General features: G+C 43.4%; 3 protein-coding genes and 1 long non-coding RNA gene across 15 annotated transcripts; 1 reads left to right on the plus strand and 3 right to left on the minus strand.

Moving 5' to 3' along the window:
• The first annotated feature begins 1,217 nt into the window (after positions 1–1,217).
• On the plus strand, positions 1,218–22,130 carry LOC100191662 (uncharacterized). Of its 7 annotated transcripts, none has more exons than XR_002262592.3 (7): positions 1,219–1,584; positions 1,698–1,847; positions 1,935–2,193; positions 2,280–2,498; positions 3,040–3,182; positions 7,372–8,948; positions 9,110–9,200. XR_002262592.3 is itself a non-coding variant. In XM_008649073.4 (7 exons), the coding sequence occupies exons 1-7, from the start codon at positions 1,336–1,338 to the stop codon at positions 21,325–21,327; spliced, it is 1,131 nt and encodes a 376-aa protein (XP_008647295.1). In that variant the 5' UTR covers positions 1,219–1,335; the 3' UTR covers positions 21,328–22,130. The 7 variants fall into 7 exon arrangements, 6 of the variants coding, with proteins under 6 accessions (NP_001169269.2, XP_008647295.1, XP_008647294.1 ...); XM_008649073.4 differs by lacking the exons at positions 7,372–8,948; positions 9,110–9,200 and adding exons at positions 21,119–21,175; positions 21,274–22,130; NM_001175798.2 differs by lacking the exon at positions 7,372–8,948 and having other exon boundaries at positions 1,218–1,584; positions 9,110–9,673.
• LOC109940232 (uncharacterized) lies at positions 5,899–6,999 on the minus strand. The gene is made up of 3 exons (XR_002262915.3): positions 6,712–6,999; positions 6,106–6,323; positions 5,899–5,913 (listed from the first exon to the last, which is right to left on the minus strand). It is a non-coding gene; the product is annotated as an uncharacterized lncRNA (long non-coding RNA).
• Positions 10,771–12,050, minus strand: LOC100278406 (uncharacterized). Its single transcript, NM_001354563.1, has one exon. The coding sequence runs from the start codon at positions 11,893–11,895 to the stop codon at positions 11,536–11,538; it is 360 nt and encodes a 119-aa protein (NP_001341492.1). The 5' UTR covers positions 11,896–12,050; the 3' UTR covers positions 10,771–11,535.
• LOC100273660 (uncharacterized) lies at positions 18,494–20,794 on the minus strand. 6 transcript variants are annotated; one of them, XM_008649334.3, is made up of 7 exons: positions 20,520–20,794; positions 20,343–20,425; positions 20,154–20,226; positions 19,392–19,443; positions 19,237–19,306; positions 18,947–19,044; positions 18,494–18,849 (listed from the first exon to the last, which is right to left on the minus strand). In XM_008649334.3, exons 2-6 carry the CDS (start codon positions 20,412–20,414, stop codon positions 18,961–18,963), a joined length of 351 nt encoding a protein of 116 aa, XP_008647556.1. In that variant the 5' UTR covers positions 20,415–20,425; positions 20,520–20,794; the 3' UTR covers positions 18,494–18,849; positions 18,947–18,960. The 6 variants fall into 6 exon arrangements, 5 of the variants coding, with proteins under 5 accessions (XP_008647556.1, XP_035815338.1, XP_035815339.1 ...); XM_035959445.1 differs by having other exon boundaries at positions 18,934–19,044; positions 20,520–20,787; XM_035959446.1 differs by having other exon boundaries at positions 20,154–20,214; positions 20,520–20,783.
• Positions 22,131–22,862: the final 732 nt, after the last annotated feature.

Consider the following 22,862-nt stretch of genomic DNA (forward strand, 5'->3'; position numbering starts at 1 on the left):
TACTTTACACGCAACTGTGCTGAGGTGAAATGTGGTAGCACCAATGTTCACATTAGATTTTTAATAGAGTAGTGTAGATGTGAAGTGAATCCCTAACTTAATCTTCTTTTTGGTGAAGCTGATCCCATAGAGCTAAAACTATTTGGCTTATGTAATTCTAAATATATCAATACTTTACTCCAATTTATTATATTATTTCTTTTCTATATTATTCCGAAAATTTTGTATTTATCGAGACAAACAATATCCTAGGAACCCTAAGAAAGGCCGATTTGAGCATGATCAATTTAGAGGATATACTTGCTCTCTTCCTTCCCGTCCTTAGTTTAGGACAGTAGAATTTTTTCTCCTTTTATTTTAGGAATTTTAGGAACATTTCAACAAAGGAGATATTTTAAAGGTCAAACGAGACCTAAGACTTAATCTAAAAGAAATTATTAGATTGGATATATTTGCATTAAAAATGATAAAAAAAGATGAGCAAAGTAAGTAATCAAAAAACTTTATCCGTCCTATCTATTAGAGGAGAGCATATAAAAAATGTAACCCATTCTTTTTTAGTTCAATGGCCATTCGTTGGGAGTTTCGGGCTTAATACCGATATTTTAGCAATAAATTTAATAAATCTACTCTGTAGTGATTGGTGTAGAGATTTAGGAAGTTGAGAAGTCCCAAACACACTTAGAAGTTGTTTGAATGCACTAGAACTAATAGTTGACTGTTAAAATTAGCTAAGACATCCAAACAATCTATCTGATAGTCCAGCTATTAGCTTTTTTTAGCAAATTAGTTAACAATTAGCTAGTTATTTATTAGCTAGCTAATTCCACTAACAATTTTTAGCCATCTATCTATTATTCTTAGTGCATTCAAACACCCCTTAGCTTTAGAGGTTTCAAACCTCTATAACTAATATCTCAATTAATTGTTAGTTAACTTATAGCTAACAATTATTTCATTAGACGATTTGTTAGTTTATTAACTATTAGCTCTACTGATTTTAAACCGGCCATAAAGCTCACATTCGCTACGCGAGGGTTTAATTATCTAAGGCTTTAGGCGAATTAGGGTAATAAAGAGGAGATTCTGACCTTCTACAGAGACGGCACTTGAACGGCGCTCCCAAAATTCCCGAACCATCTGTTCCGTTGCGTGCTCCTCTCTCACTCCACGGTCCACGACTGCCACCAGCGCTTCCCGCTTTCCCAGCCACCCGTCGCCTCCGCGTGTCGCCCCATCCAGCCATCAGTTCCACCCCAGCTGCGAATCCGGCGCGCTACTAACCGCCGGGGGACCGAAATTTCCCCAGCCGCAAGTTTCGGGACCGGAACAACAATGGCAGCAGCAGCCGTCGCCTCCAGTTCCACCCCGCGGCCGCTCCGGTTGGCGCAGCGCGGGGCGGTCTCTGCGCACGCGTCCCACCACGTCAGCGCCCCGCCCCACCGCTCCCGCAGGCCGCGGCTCTCCGTCTCGGCCTCAGCCGGGGTGGAGGGGACCAGCGGGTCGGAGCGGTTCTACTTCAACTTCACCGGGTTCCCCTTCCCGCTCGGCCCGTTCCTCAACCGCCGCACCATCCGCACCGAGGTAACCTCTCGCCCGCCCGTAGGCCGCCTCGCCTTTTGCTCCCCGGCAGCAACTACCGGACTGGAAATTTCCTCAGTGTTTCTCGCGTTGGTGCGCGCCGGCCGTTGGATCAGGCGGTGAAGGGCAGCATATGGCTGTTCGAGCAGGAGCAGGCGCTGGGCTTCAGCAGCGTCTCCACCAACATCCGCATGACGGTCATCAAGCTCAAGTCCGGTGGGCTCTGGGTGCACGCGCCCATCGCGCCCACGAAGGAGTGCATCCAGGCACGCACCCTGCCCGACCCCATAGGCCCATACCATCCTCTTGTTTCTTCTCCCATCGAGTTCTACTCATTATGTTGTTGGTTGCAGATGCTCAAGGAGCTGGACGCGCCGGTGGAGCACATCGTGCTGCCGACCTTCGCATACGAGCACAAAATCTTCGTCGGGCCCTTCTCCAGGAAGTTCCCCAAGGCTCAGATATGGGTGGCGCCCAGGCAGTGGAGCTGGCCAATCAACCTGCCGCTCGAGTTCTTCGGGATCTTCCGGGCCAAGCCGCTCAAAGATGAGGATGACGCCACGCCCTGGGTCGCCGAAATCGAGCAGAAGGTGCTCAGCTCTCCGGAAGTTGGTATTGTCCCTGCAAATATTCAGCATTGTTTCGTGCATTGCTGCATGCATTCCTCTCCGGAAGTCTGAATGTCACTTTGCTTTCAGGGATTGGGCCATATGTGGAGGTGGCGTTCTACCATAAGCCTTCACGGACACTACTGGTGACCGATGCTGTCATATTTGTTCCTCAACAGCCACCGGAGTGTATCAGCAAAGAATCTCTGTTGGCATCTGCGAAGAATGGACTGGCAGTGAAGCTATTGAGCAAAGGGAAGGAGGTTCCCGATGAACCAGTTGTTGACAATAAGCTAAACCGTCAGAAAGGTAACTACTAGCTACAGTGAAACCATTTTTTATGAAATCGTTATCGATCATTTTGTCAGTACATTGCAATACAGATGACAAAACTGATGAAATTTGATAAATGTAATTCTCACATTTGAACCATAGTAGTGCAGTACCACAAGAATAGTTTCATTCTCTATTTGCAGAGTCGTCCCTTATAGTTGTCGTTGAACTATCATGTGCAGACAGGTAGAATTTGCGATTGCTTGTTTATTTATGGAACTGAATAAGAACTTTACTACAAAATGTTTGTCCTTCCTTCGCAATTTTCGTTCCTGCGTAACCATGGCCCAGATGTTCAGATTATGCTGAACATGCCCTGATTAGCAATTATGCTATGTTTTCTATGCATTATTCTAAGTTGGTAGACAATGGGAAATGTGTATGTTTAGGTATTTATTTTTCAGGTCAAAGGTCACTTTTCTGGAAAATTTACAGTATGTTGGTATCTTCAATAGTACAAGGTCATGTACCACATGTCGACATCAATACTGACTTATTCATTTGTTATTTTCAACAGGGTGGGAGAGAATGGTACTTCAAATACTATTTCTTGGTCCGTCAAATCTACTTGAGCCAAATGCAAGTTTTGCTCAAATGTCGCAAAAATTGATCGTCTCACCTATTGTCAAGACGCTCGTTTTCAGCAAAGTTCCAGAGAAGGTATGTTCTTGTGACAGATGGAAAATCTAGCATCAGTCTGTCCTTCTTTTACGCATCTTTCTATTCATGCCTTCCTGGAGGGTTCTCCTGTCACAATCTCATAGGCACTTGTTGTTTAGAGAGGTAGTATAAGGGATCATAACCATTTTGAAGAGAAAAAAGGGCCATAGATGCATTATGATTTCACTACCTTCAAGTGGGCATATGTCTTATCATTTGGTGTCAAATCTCCATTTTGTTATTACACGCCACCAACACAAACTGTTTAGCTTTTTTTTTTGACAACGGGGTATAACCCCCTATTTCATTAGGAAATAGGAACAAAAGTCATCTTACAAGGACGACCACTAGACTGTGTTAACAGAGCACATCAACCAATGGCACAACAAAAGGAGATACGCTAGGCGTCCTAAACAATACCGAGCGTGTTATATAGACAAAGAAACGGCCTAAAACGCAAACATACATACGCAACAGTCACAGATCCGCTTATTACAAGAAACGCACTCCTGAGGAGGCAAGACAAGAGTTCCAGACAAACGCAGAAAGATCACACCAACAGCTCAAAGGGACAAGGAGATTATCTTCCAGCGATCCGTCGATCTATCGGACACTAGCCGAAGGCACGACGCATCACTTCACTTGCCATCTTTCTGATGAGTCTGCTTCCTTGCTCCACCTTCCTTTTTTCCTTCTTTGTCTGACGAATAGCCCAAGAATCCAACCAAGAGCAGCACATGAAAATCACATTAGAAGGATCATAAAAAGTCTTATTATCAAAGCACCAGTCATTTCGAGCCCTCCATATAGACCATAAAACAGCTCCACAACCAAACAGGATAAGCTTTGTATCCTTTTTGAAATTTCGCAGCCACACACCAAAGAGCTCATCAATGTTTATAGTGGCTGTTTAGCTTAGTAGCATCCATCTTTCAATTCTATAGTGGCTGCTAATCTTTTCAGCAGCAACAACAATAATAATGAATATATCTTCCTTATTCAGATTGTTATTAGATATAACATTTCTTTACCACGTGTCCTTCTGATTTACAGAACTGAATGTTTCAGATGGTTGTGGAGTGACCCCACCTGTAGTCTTTCTGTCTTTCCTGAGATTTACATCCAATCCACACTTAGGCCTAGTTTGGGAGTGACCTCTCCGGTTTTGTGACTCCTAAACTAGCCTTTAAAGTTTACAATATTAACCAATTATGGCGTGTCTGTATCTGATATATACTGGATCACTGGTTCTCCTGCATTGCCCTAGATAAGCCAATGCGGCAATGTCAACACTACAAGCTAGTACTCCCTTCGTTCTAAAATAGTAGTCGTTTTAGCTCTTCTTTTTTATGTCTATACTAGACCAGGCGGCGCCCTTTCGGGCGCCCTATCCAGGTTGGGAAAAACATAAATAAGCAACTATACATGCTATATTCAAATTAATTAGAGTATGATTGAATCTCCAACAAAACAGTTTAGTCTAGAGAGGTATAAAGCAAAAGCGTGTATACCTCATCATACTTAGGTATAATCAAGTTCCTATCTACGCCATCTATCTTTAGGATCTTCCGAACTGATTCAATAAATAGCAGGGGTTTAACAAATACAAATGAGGCTAAGCATCATCTCAGCCAAATCTGCAATAAAATGCTAATAGAAACAATTAAGAGCTAACCTGCACCACGCTATCTAGAAGCATTGTGAGCACTTTGAATAGACTGAACTACCTAGGCTTAGTGTGGCATCAATAGTATCCTCATTAGGCTTAGATGCGGCATCAATAGAACCACCCTCATCAGCCTTAGATGCAACACAACAGAAACACCCATATATAGTACACAAAATGTTAATCATAGCTACAATAATGAAGTTCCACATTAACCTTAGCAGTCCAACAATGCAGTCCTCATCAGCAGCAAGTAGTAGCAAATAGAAGCAGCAAGCAGCAGTAGCACACATAGATGTAGAAGCAAGCAGCAGCAGGAAGCAGAAGGTTGCTTCTCTGCCTCATGCACGTACACGACCAGCAGTCCAGCACCACTGCGTTAGTAGAACTGCAGAAGCAGCAACAACAAGCAGCCCTATTCACAATATAAATAGCAAAAGCAGCAAGAAGCATCACCAAGCAATGAGGCAGCAACAAACAACCTTGTTGACACTATAAATAGCAAAAGCAGCAAGCAGCAAGCAATGAAAAGACTGAAGCTTGCAGGGGAGTCAAGCTGGTTTACAAGAACTGTATGGCTAGTGGGTTCCCAATTTTAAAGAACTGAAGTATGCAAACTAAAATTTAATGACACCTATTTAGGGCCATGGAACCATCAGTAACTTCAGTAATTAGTTGCTGGTGTTGCCACAACTGTATGGAAGAAAACCAATAACAGTTGAGGTAATGTCTACAGTTGTTAGTAAGTTCTTTATTAACATGAACCAAATATGCTTTATGTCAGGTGGCACTGGATTCAGGAATTGCCAAATGTGTAGCTTTTTCTAGTTTGTTTCATACTTTTGCAGACTATGTTCAGTAACTAAATTGTAGAGTGCTAATCCCTATCCGAACCAAAGGACGTAGAAGGCCTGAATTGGGACGACGAAGGATGGATACCTGGAGCAGGAGATTGACCAGGGAGAGGAGGTCGAGGGAGAGGTCAGGGAGGAGGGAGAGCAGTGCGTTGAGCGCCGTCTCCACGCTCCATGGCGGCATCTACGTCCTTTGGAATCATGTTACGATCTTAACAAAGAGAGAAAACAAACAACACAAAAGTTAGCTGCCTTATCAAGTAAACAAAACAAAACAAATGAAATCATGCATAATGTGCTACTGTTGGACATCTTGAACGATTCATGTACCATTGTTCTAGCAGTTCAGCTTCCATCGTAAATCTACTCCATAACACTATCGCATAACCCCATAAGCAATTACCTGATGTAATTGACTTTGTTGTCGTGCGATGAAACCTTCATACTTGATATCAATCTCTATACATTCCTTCTCAATTCGAGATAAATTTTCATTTCCGCATCCATGCTCGTCAAGGAGTTTATATTGTACATGTGGCTTCTTTAATATGGCTTCAAGTGTAGATGAATCCTTTACAGGTTGGTTGGATACTGCAGTAACTTCAGCAGCAAATTCACCTCCTGATAACAGAACGTTGGAGCTAGAGCATGTGAACCATGCTAACAGCGTTTTATATACTAATTACAGTCAAAACACATGATTCTCTAGTACATGTGTTTTAAGACATTGGCCACTGATGTATAAAAAAATTATATTGGCTCCTCCCTTTCTTGTCAATTAAGGTATCAATTTTCTTCAATAAATCTATAAGATCATTTATCTTTCTAATTATATGTTACCATAACTCTTAAATGTCATTACACATCTACTTATGTAGTTCCAATGATAAAGTCTAAATACTTTTATGTAAATTTTGCATCAAAATCTAAAAGCATGCATTCAAGGACACCTAAATATATGTCAAAGGTATGTCCTTATTCATTAGCTAAGAAAACATATGATGCTCACCTGGAACTTTTGTAGATCTCAACCGTTCTTTCTCTTGCTTAATGCGGGCTTGCTTTGACTGATAAAGCTCCCAACGTCTATCATCTATTAAACCAATCTCTCGTCCCAAAGGGGTCAAACGACTATCAGCATTATCTGATCGAAGCAATAGCCGGTGTTCTGAACGGCTAGATGTCCATAAATGTCCCAGCAAAAACAAAGGAAAAAAGGGGGGAGTTTAGTCATATTTGATTAGACACTAGACAGCATAAAAATTCAAAGAACTCAGCATGTAATTTTGTGTTACCATGCGATAGGGCTCTCTAAGATCTTTTGTAACAAGATCATCAATAAGAGTTCCTATATAACTGCTTTCCCTCTCAAGAATAATTAATGATTTCCCATCAGAATGCCTAGCTGCATTGATTCCAGAAATTATACCCTATATACAGCAATCAGCAAGTTTAAGATCCAGCAAATCTAGTCCAACCAACCATACAAACTGCAATTAGCTAATGAAGAACAAGCAGAACGACAATGAATAAACCTGAGCTGCAGCTTCTTCGTATCCCGTTGTTCCATTTATCTGGCCAGAGAAGAATAAACCCTCAATCTTCTTTGTCATAAGTGATCTTGAGCATTGATATGCGGGTAAGTAATCATATTCAACTGCATATGCAGGTCTTAGCATTAGGCAGTTCTCCAGCCCTGGTATAGTTCGCACAAGGGACAATTGCAATCTCTCAGGAAGCCCAGTAGAAAAGCCCTAATGAAGATGTATAAATAATCATAAGTAGTAGGTTTCTCATCTTAAAAAGAAGGGTTTGGTTGAGCAATATTACGCAGACATTACTTTCACAAACAAATGGGGACAAGCAGAAAAGAAGCACAATATATGCCATTTTGTAGAAAATATGTTTTACCATTTTGTAGAAGATAAACCTGTTTTAAGTAGGGTTTTTGGTCTTGATGATTTTCTATACTAATGTGGTTGGATAGCACTTACAGTCACCTTTTTTATTTGGAAAAAATAACAAAGACACATTTGATTGACATACAAACTGATCAATCCTGTCGAAATTAGTTGGTAGAGCCGTACAGGAATGCGAGATTTATCATTTATGGCCGGAGGAACGTGCTTAACTCATGGCGATGTGGGTAATAAGAAACTGGAAGTAGGTCTAAGGGTTTTCGACTATCCACAAAACTTAAAGTGCAAACAACCAGTAAAAGATCGCGCACAGAAGAGCTGGACAATAAACCTGTCCCCAAAACTCAAAGTAACTCGGCGGCAGGCTAGGGGATGGGTACCTCGATAGGGTGAAGGCTTCAAGTCGAGGTGGTGGCGTGAGGTCTTCGACCTCGACGACGGGGGTACGACGTCCCTGCCTCAGATGGGCCGCGTCGACGACATCGCGACAGTGTTGAAGGCACAACAATGCCTGCCATTCCTGAGGATTGAGCGCACGATAGAGGAGAGTAAACGGAGCGGGGGGCTGCGAAACGCGTGGGGTACCTCGACGGCGTTAGTACGAGTACCTCGACGGGGTGGAGGTTTCAAGTCACGGCGAAGATGAGGCACCTCAGAGGCGTGGGGACCTCAAGTCGCAGCGGTGGTGGGAGGTCTTCGACGCAGGCGACCGAGGTACCTCGTCGCTGCCTCGGATGGGCCGGTGGTGGCACAGATCCGGGTGCCTGCAGCGGGATGCGTGGCCAGGAGGTGGCGGCATGACCTGGCGGTGAAGGGCGCGCCATGGGCGCTCGGAGGAGGTGGGGCCCGCGATCGAAGGCCGAACGAAGGAGGCTGGAGGAGGGAGACGAGATGGAGTCGTGGGAGCGCTGCTGGGGAGGTAGTAAAGAGGAGGGTGGCCGCCCCTGGCCTCAAAGCGGTAGCTGCCGACGGCATGGACGACCTCGTAGTCGAGCACGACGCCCGGGAGTGTGGGGCTCGGGAGGGACACGACCTTGTGGAGTGTGGCGAGCGAGCCAGAGGAGGCAACGACACCGGCGTCCTCAGAGCGGACGTCGTTGAGGAAGGGTTGTAGCGAGGCGGTTGCCGAGGGGAGGGGGAGAAGACGAGGCGGCGGAGCGCACGGAGGGAGATGGATGGGAGAGCCAGCCAGCAGGTGTGCGACGAGAGAGAGATGGCGTTTGGAGGGGACGGAATCAGAGCGAGAATTGATAAAGAATTCAGGTCCGTGGCCGGAGGCCCGTGAAGTGCGGAGAAGAGGCGAAATCCTAGCGTCTTTTAACTAAAGGTAATTCAAACGAATGAAGATGGACCTAGACACATGTATAAAACACATATATCAAGTATTGTATAAACACATTAATTAACTAAAACGAATTTGGAACGGAGGGAGTACTGCATAACAACATCCTGTCCAAACTAATCAAGATCATCTGCTTTGATCGACAGGTGAGGGACTGGGTTGACAGGATCGCTGCCGACTGGCGATTCCGACGGATAATCCCTTGCCACTTCGCAGCCCCAATAAACGCGAGCCGGTCAGACTTTCTGGCTGCCTTTGCCTTCCTCGACGAGTTCCTCCCCGAACGCGCCGCCGCGGCTCCCGGCCTCTCGCTGCTCCTCGCCTCCTTCATGGGGAAGGCGGCCAGCTACTTCCCTCCGGATGACATGAAGACGCTCTCGTCTCTGGACGAGTTCCTGGTCTCCGTTGGCGCTGTCAAGAAAACCGTCTCTGGGAGGAAGAGGTGACGCCGGTGGATTGGATGTGCATGGGTTTTTATATGAAGGGACAGTTGCTGCAGTGCGTGCTTGAAGCGTGGGTACACTGTCAAATTTTAATGTGGTTATTAGTGGAGGAAATTACTGTAGGCCCTCCCTACAGTACATTCACTTCAAAAAAAAAATAGTGGGGGAAATGGTACATTAGGCTAAAATCTAGGAGAGCCCATATGTCTTGCTGCCTTCAATAGAAAGCCAGATTTTTACAGCATATGGAATTTACCAGCTTGGAGCATACCGGAGTAGGTATATTCTGTCGTGTTTGAGGCTAGTCTGGAAGCCACAAAACTGGAGATGATTGATGATTGTAGGGGCTAAAATCTCTGTCTTATTAAAAAATTGGATAAGAAAGAGATTTTAGCACCTCCAGTCCCCTCCGGTTTTGTGGCTATCAAACTAGCCTATAACGTGTGTCCCCTCCGGTTTTGTGGCTATCAAACTAGCCTATAACGTGTTCGTTTACCACGGGATGGTGAATTCTGTGTTCCTCATAATTCAGGCTGCAGTGCAGTGTGCACAAGACTGAGGGTGAGGGCCATCGGCAAGGAGTTATGGAGTGTTTGGTTTGAGGAATGATGTAGTTCATCATCTTCTCTCTCCTCACTTTTTTGTTTGGTTTGTGGAATGAAGTGAGTTAATCCATCACCACCTTATTCCTCATAGCTAGTTGTTTAGTACTAATATGTGGAATGGAGTCATCCCACCAAATTTGAGGAATAGATTCATGATGCACCACTTCATTTTGGATAGAGTGATTCATCAAACCAAACACCTCATTACTTCTCGGTCCGATCCGGGCATGCTCTGTTTCAGTTATTGCTGTAGGGCTGCCTCCACGAGCAGGCGCACGCCAAGGTTTGCTTCACGCGGCAGGGCGTCGAACAGCAAGCTCATTATGACCACAGGCATCGCAGTTCAACACTTCACAGGCCGAAACGCCTGCTGCGTCGCTTACTATTGTCTGACACTGACAGAAGTTCCATATTGCACGGGCGGACGTCTCGAAACCAGCCGAGCCTCGTGGATTTCGTTGAGGCCCGACCCCCGCTGGCGCACGTTCACCCGACCCGATTCACCTTGGCCGTTGCGCGGAGGGCGGCGGGGAACGGGGGTGATCTCACATCGGCGATGACGAAGACGACGGTGCAGTGCGGTCAGGTGTCAGCTTGTCGCTGTCAGTTGGAACTCTGGACTCATCAGAGTTTACTCCTAGTACTGACGCATTCGTCAGGCACCGTCGGTTAAAGTTCGTTACAACAACGCCGTCGTCAGTCGCGGAATTAGTTACCGCACCATGACCGTGCAACTCCTGCTCTACCGGCGCGGCCGCCCGCTGTGACGAAGAAGGCGCGTCGTCGATGCCAATTGCCATGGCATCAATGCGGAAGGCAGGCGAGGCCGTGGAGCGCGCCATTAATTTCTGCATCCTCCTTTTGCAGTCACAGCCTCTCACAGGAGGAAGCAGAGCGCATTTACTTGCGGCGCGGTGCTGCTGCTCCGCAACAACGCCGACGCGACGCCGACCACAGCGAGGAGAGTAACGCGCGCATGACGCCATCTGCAGCCGCCGAACTCTGAAAAGAATCCAAACGGAACCGAAAAGATGGCGCGTCTGGGCTCCCGTTTTCCGCCGGAGCCGGCGGCCGGGGCCGGGCGAGAAGCCGAGAAAGACACGGGCGAAACGACAAATTCTGCGGACGTCACCGCGAGAGAGAAAAAAAAAGAACCTTCAGTTTCTAGTGAACAATGGAAGCCAAGAAGGCTACAACTACCCTACAGGAGGACCCCAGCAAGAAACAGAGCGAAGGGACAAGGCCAAGTTATGGACCGGAACGGGAACGAAGACGAAGCACGAGCCTATACATGGCACACGTATCTACTCTCTACCAGTATCTCTGTTATTGTCATGCACGCCCAGGCGTCGATCGGTCCTCCATTGTAAGTCCTTTCCGGCGCCGTGGCGCGTGCCCGGCCGGAAAGCAGGAACAAGAGAGGCCGAGGAGCGGTGCTTGCATGCGCTGGCCCATCAGGACCTCGGCGTCCAAGAAACGGTGAACTGACCGCCGCCGCGCCGTGGCGTGCGGCACGCGTGCGCCTCAGTTGTGCAGCGGGTTCGGCCCCGTCGGCACGAGCCGCTTGGAGACGCCGAAGCGCACGTCGATCTCCTCCTCCCCGCCGCCGTCGCGGCCCGGAGGCGGCATCGGCACGGGCCGGTGGTGGCGGCGGTGCCCCGCGGCCCCAACGTGTTGCCTGGGGTGCACTGTGTGGCACCAGGTGGGCGGCGCCGGGTGCGCGCCGCGAGGGTCGCACATGCGGCCGAAGAGCGCGTCGGCGGCGAACGGCTCGGCCGGAGGCTGGTTCCCCACGCGTCGCGAGGGCGGCAGCGCTGCGGCGGAGAGGACGAGCAGGGACGCCACGAGCAGGAGGCGAAGGCCCCGGCACCATGACAGCTCCATGGCTGCGGCCGCGCGCTCCTGATCGATCAGGTGGCCCGTCCGTTTCTCTGGTCTGGTTCTTGGAGAGAAGGAGTCAAGTCGACGAGGACGCGCGAGGGAGACGGAGGATGAGTGGGATTTGGGAGGGAGGGCAGAGGTGGACGAGGGACCGACGTGAGAGCGAAATTAGGAGGGCGGTGGGCTTTAAAAGCTGTGGCGTGAGGCGCATGAGGAGCTCTGGAGCTGGGACAAAAGTGTAACGCTAAATTGAGAAAACGGAACTATTTTAAACAAGTGAAAGTCAATTAACGAGTACGCAACCCAGAATTCGAGTTAAACAGACATTTCTGAGAGCTTGTATTGAACAGTAGCCTGAAAAAATGGCAATAATGTGTTATTATATCAAACGATGAAAAAGCTCACTCCTACACCTGAACTGTTAATGTCCGGATTATGGATGAAAGTGGGTATTATGAAAAAAATATTTTAAAATAAATATGTATTAATTTAATGTTGATCTTTTCTTATATTATTAAGTACATATTATAAATATCAATAAAATTTTATATAAATTGTTTTATACGTTATTTGCTCCAACAACAAAAAAATTGAAAAATATCAGTATTCATATCCGAATTTTATATCTATCATTTGAGAAGATATATGATAGATTTGAGGTTTATCTTTCATAAATATTTACAAGGTCAATGCTAAAAACAAGAATATAAATTTACATAGCATATTATATATCATATTTATTTGCAATCAAAGGGAAAAATGATATTCGAATAAGTATCTATTTTCATCCCTAGTCATGGGACGATTCATGTACCATCATACCTTAGGTGTAAATGTGCAAGCTGGTCTCTAAGACTGTCTTTAGCAAGTAGTGTAAAATAGGGAACATGGAACTGTAGATGACACTGTTTGCAGAGTCAAGTTTGAAATATGGGATGGGGTAGAGAATCTACTGGAGATAGCCTTAGGCCTTTAGATTATGATCCAACCATAGATGCAACTATAGTTCGTCAAGGGTTTTTTTATAAAGCTGCACGAGCTAGTGGTAGAGAGGTTTAAGTGTTAAATATGATCTACAGTTGGATCAATGATATAAAGGCTTAGAAAACTAGCTTGCACGCTTGCATCTAAGGTCTAATTACACAATTTTTGTTCCTAGATTTATTAGAGCAAGTATAATATGATGCTGTAAGTAGGATGTAGAGTGTCATATTAGATTTGTGTTGTGGAGAGGGGAGAAAAGTGAAGCGGATTGTAAACTTACTGCTAGAGTAAGTTGGATCAAGCATTAATGCTTTAATTGTGGGCTGGTAAAAGGTTGCAGACGCTATAAGAATACGAGTTAAATGCATGAGCAATCTCTGAATTTTCCAAGGTATGCCACTTAAGTCACCAAAATTTGAAAATACATTTTAGGTTCTTGAACTTGTTAAGTGGCACACCGCAAACGTTGGTATGGTGCAAAAATGGACTTGTGATGCACCATTTTTATAAAATTGAGGATATGTGGTACATCACTTAACAAATTTAAAGACCTAGAAATGCATTTTTTAGAGTTTGTGGACCTAAGTAGCATCCCTTGACAAGTTCAGGAGCCATCAATGCATTTAACTCTAGAAATACTATATAGCTATCAGTTGACTATTATTAGATATGCCAATCGAGTGTCTCTAATGACTAGCTATTAGCTAGTTGAATAGAATTACACATGTGGCAATTGGTATAACAAGGGTGTGTCCAATATTATAAGTTGGCACAACCTCTAATAATGGTGATGGGGTTCTCAACCTTTCTTTGGTCATGACAACTCTCATTTTGGTGGAACAGGACACACCAATTCGATTTTAGATTAAAAGATCTAAACCCTAAAATCTTAGCACCATGACACATTTAGTTATCAATGGTGTCACTAATCTAGTTGATCTGGATAAGAAGACTAATCTCTCCTTGTGAAACAAAGAACATAAACAAGAACTTGAAAGTATGCAACTCAATAGAAATAACGATTGTAGATGTAAGTATGCAACTCAATGAAGTGACAACTGCAGATGTAAGATTAAGTGCTCCAAGTTGAAGTTTTGCAACCAATAACAGTGATTGTTCAATAACATATTGGTTGAAAGAAAAATCCAAAGCGTAATATGGGTGGTGACAAAGGTCGTATATAATATAATATAATGGGCATCCATGGACCCCTATTTATGCCCCTAGTGGCCTACATGTTACATGGCACAATAGCTCAAAATATATTGACACAACACCGTGTTAATTCTGGATGTTGAATTGTTTCGATGGTTTCTATTGGATCCAAGAAAATTTTGATGTCAAACCAAAGCCATTAGTTAGCTTATGAAAGTATCTTTCCATCTATAGGTGGATTATCGAAAGTGGATTATGTTTGTGTCCTAGGCATCTATTTTACTACAGGTTATCCTGGATTCCAAGATGGACTTAGATTTGATACAGATTGGTCCTATAACTTGACTCTTAACACCCTTGCTGGCCTCTAAAGGCAGTGTCCAAGGAGGATGACATCCAAGTGCTTACTTGGTGTGTTCTTTATCTTCTTGAGGGCATCCTTCGACTTGGCTCAGGGTCCTAAGGGTGAATAAAAGTCCCACAACGATGGAACGGTTCTCAATAGAAACAATGACAATTTGTCATGATTTTTTGGATGACTTTATGACATGATCTCATGGTAAAACAAGATCTATTTGAAATCTTATCAAATAATCTTTCCATCAAGTGCTCATAGAGCTCAAACTCACATTGGATGAAGGAGTTATGGCCTTCCTAATGAAGTACAATAGGGCTACCAACTAACTAAAAGTTCAACCTTGATGGACTTGCACTTCAAGAATAGTTTTGGTTGTAAGGAAAGTATTCCAATTCTCATTTAACAATTGAGTTCTGGTGTTTGCAAATCAAGATAACCATTTGAACTAACAATATTTGCTAATATTTTGGTTATAGTTTATAGGATGCAACCTGGAGTGATGAAGGCAGAGTGATGATCAAGAAGATCAACACCCCAAGAAAGACATTAGAAGACTCATTAAGACCTACAAAGATCATGCAAGAGTAAAAGACAAAATAAAGAAAAGACTTGAAAAAATGTAAAGAAACAGAGAAAAACTTATTGCTCAGCTACACTGGACGTGTCCAGTGACGCACGAGTTGAAACACCGAATTGGAGTTGCACTGTACTTAAGAAAGGGCTATAGAAACATAGTACACTAGATATAGCGTTGTATGTCGCACTGAATGGGGCACCAGATATGCCACTTAGAGTGGTCTACAACGTATTTGAGAAAATCCATAAGGCACCGGATGTGTGTATGGTGAACCACCACATGCTCCACCTAATAGGGTACTAAAAGAGGTTACACAACAACCCAAGAAGGTCTATAATGCACCGGACGTATCTGGTGTAGCACCGGTAAAACCACTAGATGCTCTTACTCAAACAATCGACAATGATTAGTTCGAATGGCTATCTAACATAGAGAAAGGGAAATAATAGGCTTTGGGCCATTTCTATATTAGTTTTGGTGTTTCATCACAACTTGTTGGACAAACTAGTTTGCTAAGTGTTTGTTTATAGAGTTAAGAAATTGAATTTAGAAGACCAAATATAGAGATATAACTCAGACTTAGATAAAAAGGGCATATCGAGTAGGAAACAGACTCTGGGCGATTTCAACATTTGGATAAGTTCTAAATGACCCCCAACAACATACAATAACTTGTTGGAACAGTTGGAAAGATCAGATTTAGAATTTGGAGTTCCAGGGGTCAATTGAAGAAAACTTTGAGTGAAAATAGCAAATGGATTTAGAACATCAAATAAGTAAAGGCCTATGACTTAGAGTGTTTGGATAGAGTCAAGATACATTTGCCTAAGTAATAGAAGTGTCCAAGACACTAGCCAAATGAAGCCAAGCAATTTGAGCCAAAGTTAGAAAACTCCATGTTGATTTAGGTTGCGCCAGATGCATAGGAATCGATCTGGTGTGCCACCGGACGTGTCACCTGACAGGGCACGCAGATAGCACGTTTTTGAGACTTTGACAGCTAGGCGCACCGTAGTTGTTCGGTGTTCCATCGAACATCTTATCAGACGGTAGGGCTAGGCAAAAAACCGTAACCCGAACCCGAAATACCCAAAACCCAAATTTTGTTCGGGAATTTCGGGTAGCAACTTGCAAAACCCGAATTTATTTTTGGGTAGTTCGGGCATCCGAAATACCCAAATTACCCGAACTTTCATATGTCATGTACTCATGTTATTCTTAATTATTAATTTGTACATCTATAATTATGTGTGAGTGTGTATGACTTGTGATTGTAGATTGCTTGTGTTTTTTATGTCCATGTATATCATTATTCAAACTGTATTTTTATAATAATTTAATAGGGTGCATGTGTTTTTATGAAGCTGACACAACAGTTTGGGTAGTTCGGGAATACCCGAACCCGAAATTCTGGGTACCCGAATTTTCGGGTATTGTAAAACTCATTGTAATTTCGGGTATCGATTCTCAAAACCCGAAATTCTAAATACCCAAATTACTCGACCCGAAATTTTCGGGTAACCCGAACGCCCACCCCTACCGGACGAGCATGCGGAGAGCTTGTAAAATGGACTCCGTAAGATGGGTGCATCGGATGTAGTCGGTGTGCCATCGTGGGCACACAGGATGTAAAGTAAACCCAATGGTCGAAAGTGGAAGATCCAATGGTCGGCTGACTTGGCACTGACGTGGCATATCTGGTGTGCCACGGGAAGTGTCAAATACACTCTAACAGCTGACAATTTTTTAGAACAACTATTGATTGGTCAGATGAACAGTAGGGTATTCGGTGCACCATGAGACGTGCTTGGTGTGACCAGAGTTTGTCTGTACTTTTGGTACGGACTTCAAACAACTATATAGGCTTTGAGAGCCTATAAATACAACTCCAACTTGTTGATACATCATTAATGAGCTGAGAAACAAACATACAAGTTAGAGCAACACCTCCAAGTAATACAGGTGGGCCAAGTGTCTTAAATCAAGTAGTGTGCTTAGAGATAGCCATCCTTTGAGAGTTTGTAGAGATAGCACTTGTGTTGAGCTCAAAAGAGGAGTGTGTTGTGATGTTTGAGTTTGGAGTTAAGCTCCCTTTAAGTTGTAAAGTGTGCAAGAGCCTCCAAGTGTGTGGAGAAATTTGCAAGACTCTGGTCTCACCATTGGGCAAAGACAAAAAGACTCAAGTTCGACCTTAGTGATCGCTTGAGTGATAAAAGGGTTGAAAGAGACACAGTTCTTTATGAAACCGAACTCTGGTAAATAAATCACTTGTCTCGTGTGCTTTTTGTTTGACCCTTTCCTCTCTAAGCTCTTTCTTGCATAACTCTTCACTTACAATCTATATTGTTGCTAAGTTCAAATTATGCACTGATATTTGTTAGCAACAATAGCAAGTATTCAACTTGGACTTCATTCCGAACTAACCCTTCTTGTTCTAACACTTGAAGTTATATTTCTCAGATCAATTTTGTTGTTTAAGTTAAAATTTCAGGTTTAGCCATTATATTTGTATCGAGTGGGGTTTATATCTCTCACACACTTTAAGTTTCTATCACACTTTAAGCTTCTACATTTACATTGTGGTACCTTGGTTAACTGCTTTACCTTTATAGCTTAGCTATAGACCAGTGGATAGGTTTGAAACCTACGTTGCATAACTCTCTGCGGTATAGATGATAACACTTAGTCAAAATCATAGTTGCACATAAGATAACTTAGATCTCTACATATATTTTGACTAGGAGAAAAATAGAGACAGTAGATTAGAGAAAAAAATAGTTTGCCTAATTTACCCTCCCATTTATATATCATGTTTCCCGTGCTTGTTTGGTTGCATATGCATCGAAAGGGATTGGAGGGGATTAAATTCCTCCATAGTCAAAATTGAATTGAAGAAGATTTAGGGCATGTTTGGTTTGTGGCTAAATGTGCCACACTTTGCCTAAGGTTAGTCGTTCGAATTGAATAACTAACCTTAGGCAGAAAAGTTAGGCAAAGTGTGGCAACTGAGGTAGTGAACCAAAGAGGCCCTTAATTCACTCAATTCTTTTCGATCCATACCCAATGGAACAATGACTAAGTGGAAGACTTATCTCTAGCTTCAACTTGGATTAATTCCCTGCAGGCCTGCACTTGGAACCGCACTGATTTCCAGCTTCCAGTCCCATTGGTCGTACTCATGCTCATGATTGGTTTGCGACTTGTGAGTTCACGCAAACCCCATATGGCCCAATCAGCCGTGGCCAAATGGCCCATAAACAGCATCAGCCGGGCCGGCGGCTCCTCCCATCCCCACACGCTTCCCAAGCGATCGATCCACCGACTCGCAGTCGGAGCAATCGACAGACAGATGCTAGAGTGGCTGTTGCAGCCTTTTAGATCGTGACCTCTTCTGTGTGACCCTAGTCAACTAGCTATTAAAGTTTGCATTACAAATGCTCGTGACACAATAAGTGAAGTATTAAGGGGTGATTTTCAGCGACCACTAGGGCAATATAGGGCATGTGTTAATCTAGGGCAGCAGTAACTTTGATAGCCTATTGGCTATAATCCTCATGGAATCATGGATGCTTTATAGGACTGCACCTATAGTCATGATCAGAGAAGTTTGATAGGTAAAACAGCAGCAGCTTTTGTAATTGCCCCTCCTTGCTTTTTGTTCACGCTCCAGGCAACCACACAGTTCAACCTATTTTCGATTACACTAGTCTACAAAAGCTAGCTGTACAGTCAGTAAAGACAACCACAGCTTAGGAAATGTGTTTCTTTACTTCAGTGTTCAGTGTCTCCCCGCAGCCGATGTTCCAGATGACAATGCTACAAGAAATAGGGAATCACTAAGAACCAGCCTTCTGATTTCTCTTCCAGAGGACACCCAAAGTACCTGCAAGACGCGAGCAGCTCACGATCACGTTTGCACATAATGTCAGAATACAACACCGTGAACCAAAAAAAAAAACTTAGCTACCATGATTCCTTACGAGGTTACTAGATATTATTCTTCCTTGTTGAGAAAACTCTCTGGCAACGAAAATTCTTCGCCCTGACGGAAGTTATCCTTCTCATCATCCTCTGGTTTCTTCATTTATCAATCATCATCATAAGTAAAACTTGTCAGTTGTGACCCAACTGTAGGATTTCCATGAGAATTTGAAATCGTGGTAAATTAATGCAGAGATAGATATAATATACTCCGATTGTCCAGACAAATATAAGACAAAAACAGAAGGGAAATATAACAAAGTAATTCCGATATTGGATTTCCAGATACCAGCATTTCTAGGTTAAAGAAGCGGTCCAAGAGTTGTAGAACTTCGTCAGAAGAGAACTGTCGGTCAAGGCTGTATAACATATAACATATGGTCAGACCAGATTCCATATATTTCCACTGCAGTGTTCGGAGTTGAAATTTTCATATGCTGCTACCTTTTTCGCAAATATTCCATGAGGCCATAGAGAACAAAATGCCGGTGAACGCCTAAAACAAGTACACCAGAATTACAACATGTGCGAAACAACTTAGTAAAACAGGTAATCAGACTATCACTGCCAATGCGGCACATGCTATTTTTCTCAACAGATAGACTTAGATGCTCTTTGAAAATGCCATGCAAATTATTTATACAGGCATACTCCATCACGGAAGTGATGGACGACAAATTCATATGAATAGCTGAAGCATTGAAAGCCAGGATGGTTTCAGTCATGTTCTTTGAAAGAAGAACCAAATAGGAAATTTCATGGTTTCTGGTTTCTCAAAATGACAGCGCAGCAAGGTGGCACTGGAGCCCTGTAACTTGTCGCTGTAGGGGCACAAACCCACCTTCAATTCCACAATACTATAATCCCACCTTATACACCACTAAACAAGCTTTAGCTGAACCTTAACAACACAAATTACATCGCCTTTTCACATCAAAATATTTTGCAAATATACCATTCATTCATTCAACAACGAGGACGAATACATTGTTACTCCCAAAGTGCAAGCACACAAACTTTTTGGCATTAAATGCCAACCTTTGTTATATGAAAAAATGCTAACGGTAATCAGGTAGCTCATTCATTGTTTACATATTTTCCCGTTAGTGAATTAGTGTTATTAGCATAGGTGTTTACATTAAGTGACGACAATTTATGCCAAACCCCAAGGGCCAACAAACAAATAACTTAACACTATGGCGAAACCTTTGAGTTTTGATGGAGGGTAGAACTCAAGAGCCTGAAGCAGCCTCAGCTCCAATTCCACCTGCGATTGCTCCTAACATATACCAACATTGCAATAGGGCAGATCAGTCACAATGATATAAGTTGGTAACAGTATAACACGCCCTCCTTCCTTAAGAGATACAAGAGGAGGAGAAAGGAGAAAGGGACCTTGGGGAGAGAAGAGGCGGATGACGGCGGCGCCTGCGCCGGCGAGTCAGGGGCAGACTCGACGTTGTCCATCAGGGGCGGATCTAGTAGGCATAAAATAGCCAAATAGCTTGAGGTTAGAGTTAGAGTCTGGGAACTCCGTTTCGCACTGCAGACAGGGAAGAGAAGGGGGAATACCTGGTGGGCACTCTTCGCCGCCGAAGAAATCGGCGAGGGACTCGGCACCTGGCGTAGGGCTGCGGTAGCCCAACTAGGACCCGATCTGGGAAGAGGGGCTTGATCTGGACTGAGGCACTGCCGGCGGGCGGTGCGAGCCAGGCGGCAGCGTCGGCGTACGGGCGAGATGAACGCGAGGAGGATAGTAGGGAAACGACCGAACGAAGGAAATGGTCCCGAGGTGTGGACGGTTGGACCGAGATGTTTTTTTTTTTAAAAAAAAAGTGCTAGGTAAATCAAAGCCAAACCCGTCATAACATTGGAGGTTTTTTTTTATTTTACATTACATATGGTTTTCGCTTTTGCATATATATATAAAACAGTTTCAAGACTTAGGATAAGTACATTGGTATTGTTTCGTACCACATAATTTTAGGACAGTTTTATAAATGACATGTAATATGATTATCTTTTAAGTTGTCTTATAGTAACTCATAACTTCTTAATTTATATATATAATAAAAACAAAGTCGCGAGTAGTATGACAATAATAAGTTATACAACGATACAATAGTTGATTGATTAGCTGTTTTCAACCTAATAATGTCCTCCGCGTGCAGGTACAATGTGTTTGGTTAACAGGGAGCCTGAGCGATGAGATACAAACGCACGTGCAGGTACCAATATTAGATTATGGTAAAGAGCAAGTAAACAATGTGCCTTACTGCATGGCAGTTGGCAAATATTGAGATGAGATTTGCACTGCTGACTGCAGAGAGACGCAGGCAGAATACGGCTGTGGTACAAGGTTCAGAATCTCAGTTCTTGAAGCAAGGAAACTGGAGTAGAAGACTTGCACTCTTGCTCTACTAATGAGAAAATCGAGCAAAAGATCTGCCCCATTCTTGACTGAGAGTAATGTTGAGCAAGAAAACAGTTGTTGCGACAGGAACATTTTGCTCAAATTTCCTTCAGATGAAGCATGGCAGAAATAAAAAGTTGGTCCGCTGATGACAGAAACGAGCAAGATATCTGTCCCTTCCAAAATTGACATCAATGTTGAGCAAGAAACGGTTGTGGTGGCAGAAACTTTTTTGAACTAATTTCCTTAATGGCAGTGCGGTAAAAAGCAAACGGAAAATCTGCGGCAAAACCATAGCAGTTGGCAGTAATAATACTTGGGCACCTTCAAATGCAGCACAGCAGAAGGGGAAAAAAAAGAGCCTGAGTCAGGCAGGCCTGACAGGAACGATCCTCTACAGGACAAAGGAATCAGCATTAAACCAAATCCTGACTGTTAATCACGCTCTGGCCCACAGGTCATTGACACATCAACCAGGCTTAAAGTGCTTGCCTCCTTAGGCTGTCTCCAGCAGCGTCCTCTAAATTCCATCCCCTAAAGGAATATTCTCTGTCCTTTACAGCACACTCTAAAAGATTCTGTCCTCTATATATTCTCAGTCTCCAGCAGTGTCCCCTAAATTCGGTCTCCTAAAGCTACAGTGTTAACAGATTCCTTTTTTCCATTTGTTTTTCTGTTTTCTTTGGTTTGTTCCCATTTCACGCTATACAAATGATACGCAAAAAAGTGTATTTATCAATTTTCGAATTGTCAAATTTAATTAACATTGTTATTTTGTGTGTAATTGTTATTTTGTGTGTAATTTAATTAACATTGTTATTTCGTCCAGCCCCCCTTTTTTCCATTTGTTTTTCTGTTTTCTTTGGTTTGTTCCCATTTCACGCTATACAAATGATACGCAAAAAAGTGTATTTATCAATTTTCGAATTGTCAAATTTAATTAACATTGTTATTTTGTGTGTAATTTAATTAACATTGTTATTTCGTCCAGCCCCACCGTGTCTGAGACCACGAACCGCCAAGTCCAGTGATCCAGTCCATGGACGACCGGATCTCGGGCACTAAGACTGTCTCCAGCAACGTCCTCTATATACATCCTCTATATCCGTCCTTTACAGTCTTTTAAAGTATTCAAATAGATAAAGAACCGTCAAAAAAGTGTATTTATCAATTTTCGAATTGTCAAATTTAATTAACATTGTTATTTTGTGTGTAATTGTTATTTTGTGTGTAATTTAATTAACATTGTTATTTCGTCCAGCCCCCCTTTTTTCCATTTGTTTTTCTGTTTTCTTTGGTTTGTTCCCATTTCACGCTATACAAATGATACGCAAAAAAGTGTATTTATCAATTTTCGAATTGTCAAATTTAATTAACATTGTTATTTTGTGTGTAATTTAATTAACATTGTTATTTCGTCCAGCCCCACCGTGTCTGAGACCACGAACCGCCAAGTCCAGTGATCCAGTCCATGGACGACCGGATCTCGGGCACTAAGACTG

The sequence above is a fragment of the Zea mays genome, chromosome 6 (assembly GCF_902167145.1).
Source record: "Zea mays cultivar B73 chromosome 6, Zm-B73-REFERENCE-NAM-5.0, whole genome shotgun sequence".
Taxonomy (NCBI): domain Eukaryota; kingdom Viridiplantae; phylum Streptophyta; class Magnoliopsida; order Poales; family Poaceae; genus Zea; species Zea mays.

What these genes read in the sequence shown, in the direction of transcription:
- LOC100278406 (NM_001354563.1), bottom strand. Translation starts at nt 11,895, where the DNA reads ATGGAGCTGTCATGGTGCCGGGGCCTTCGCCTCCTGCTCGTGGCGTCC.
- LOC100191662 (NM_001175798.2), top strand. Translation starts at nt 1,336, where the DNA reads ATGGCAGCAGCAGCCGTCGCCTCCAGTTCCACCCCGCGGCCGCTCCGG. An exon ending in GCCGCACCATCCGCACCGAG is followed by an intron (nt 1,585 to 1,697) that starts GTAACCTCTCGC and finishes CCGTTGGATCAG; the next exon opens with GCGGTGAAGGGCAGCATATG. An exon ending in CCACGAAGGAGTGCATCCAG is followed by an intron (nt 1,848 to 1,934) that starts GCACGCACCCTG and finishes TGTTGGTTGCAG; the next exon opens with ATGCTCAAGGAGCTGGACGC.
- LOC100273660 (NM_001148074.2), bottom strand. Translation starts at nt 19,672, where the DNA reads ATGACTGAAACCATCCTGGCTTTCAATGCTTCAGCTATTCATATGAAT. An exon ending in ATGGAATATTTGCGAAAAAG is followed by an intron (nt 19,307 to 19,391) that starts GTAGCAGCATAT and finishes TATGTTATACAG; the next exon opens with CCTTGACCGACAGTTCTCTT. An exon ending in TCTTTAACCTAGAAATGCTG is followed by an intron (nt 19,045 to 19,236) that starts GTATCTGGAAAT and finishes TGATAAATGAAG; the next exon opens with AAACCAGAGGATGATGAGAA.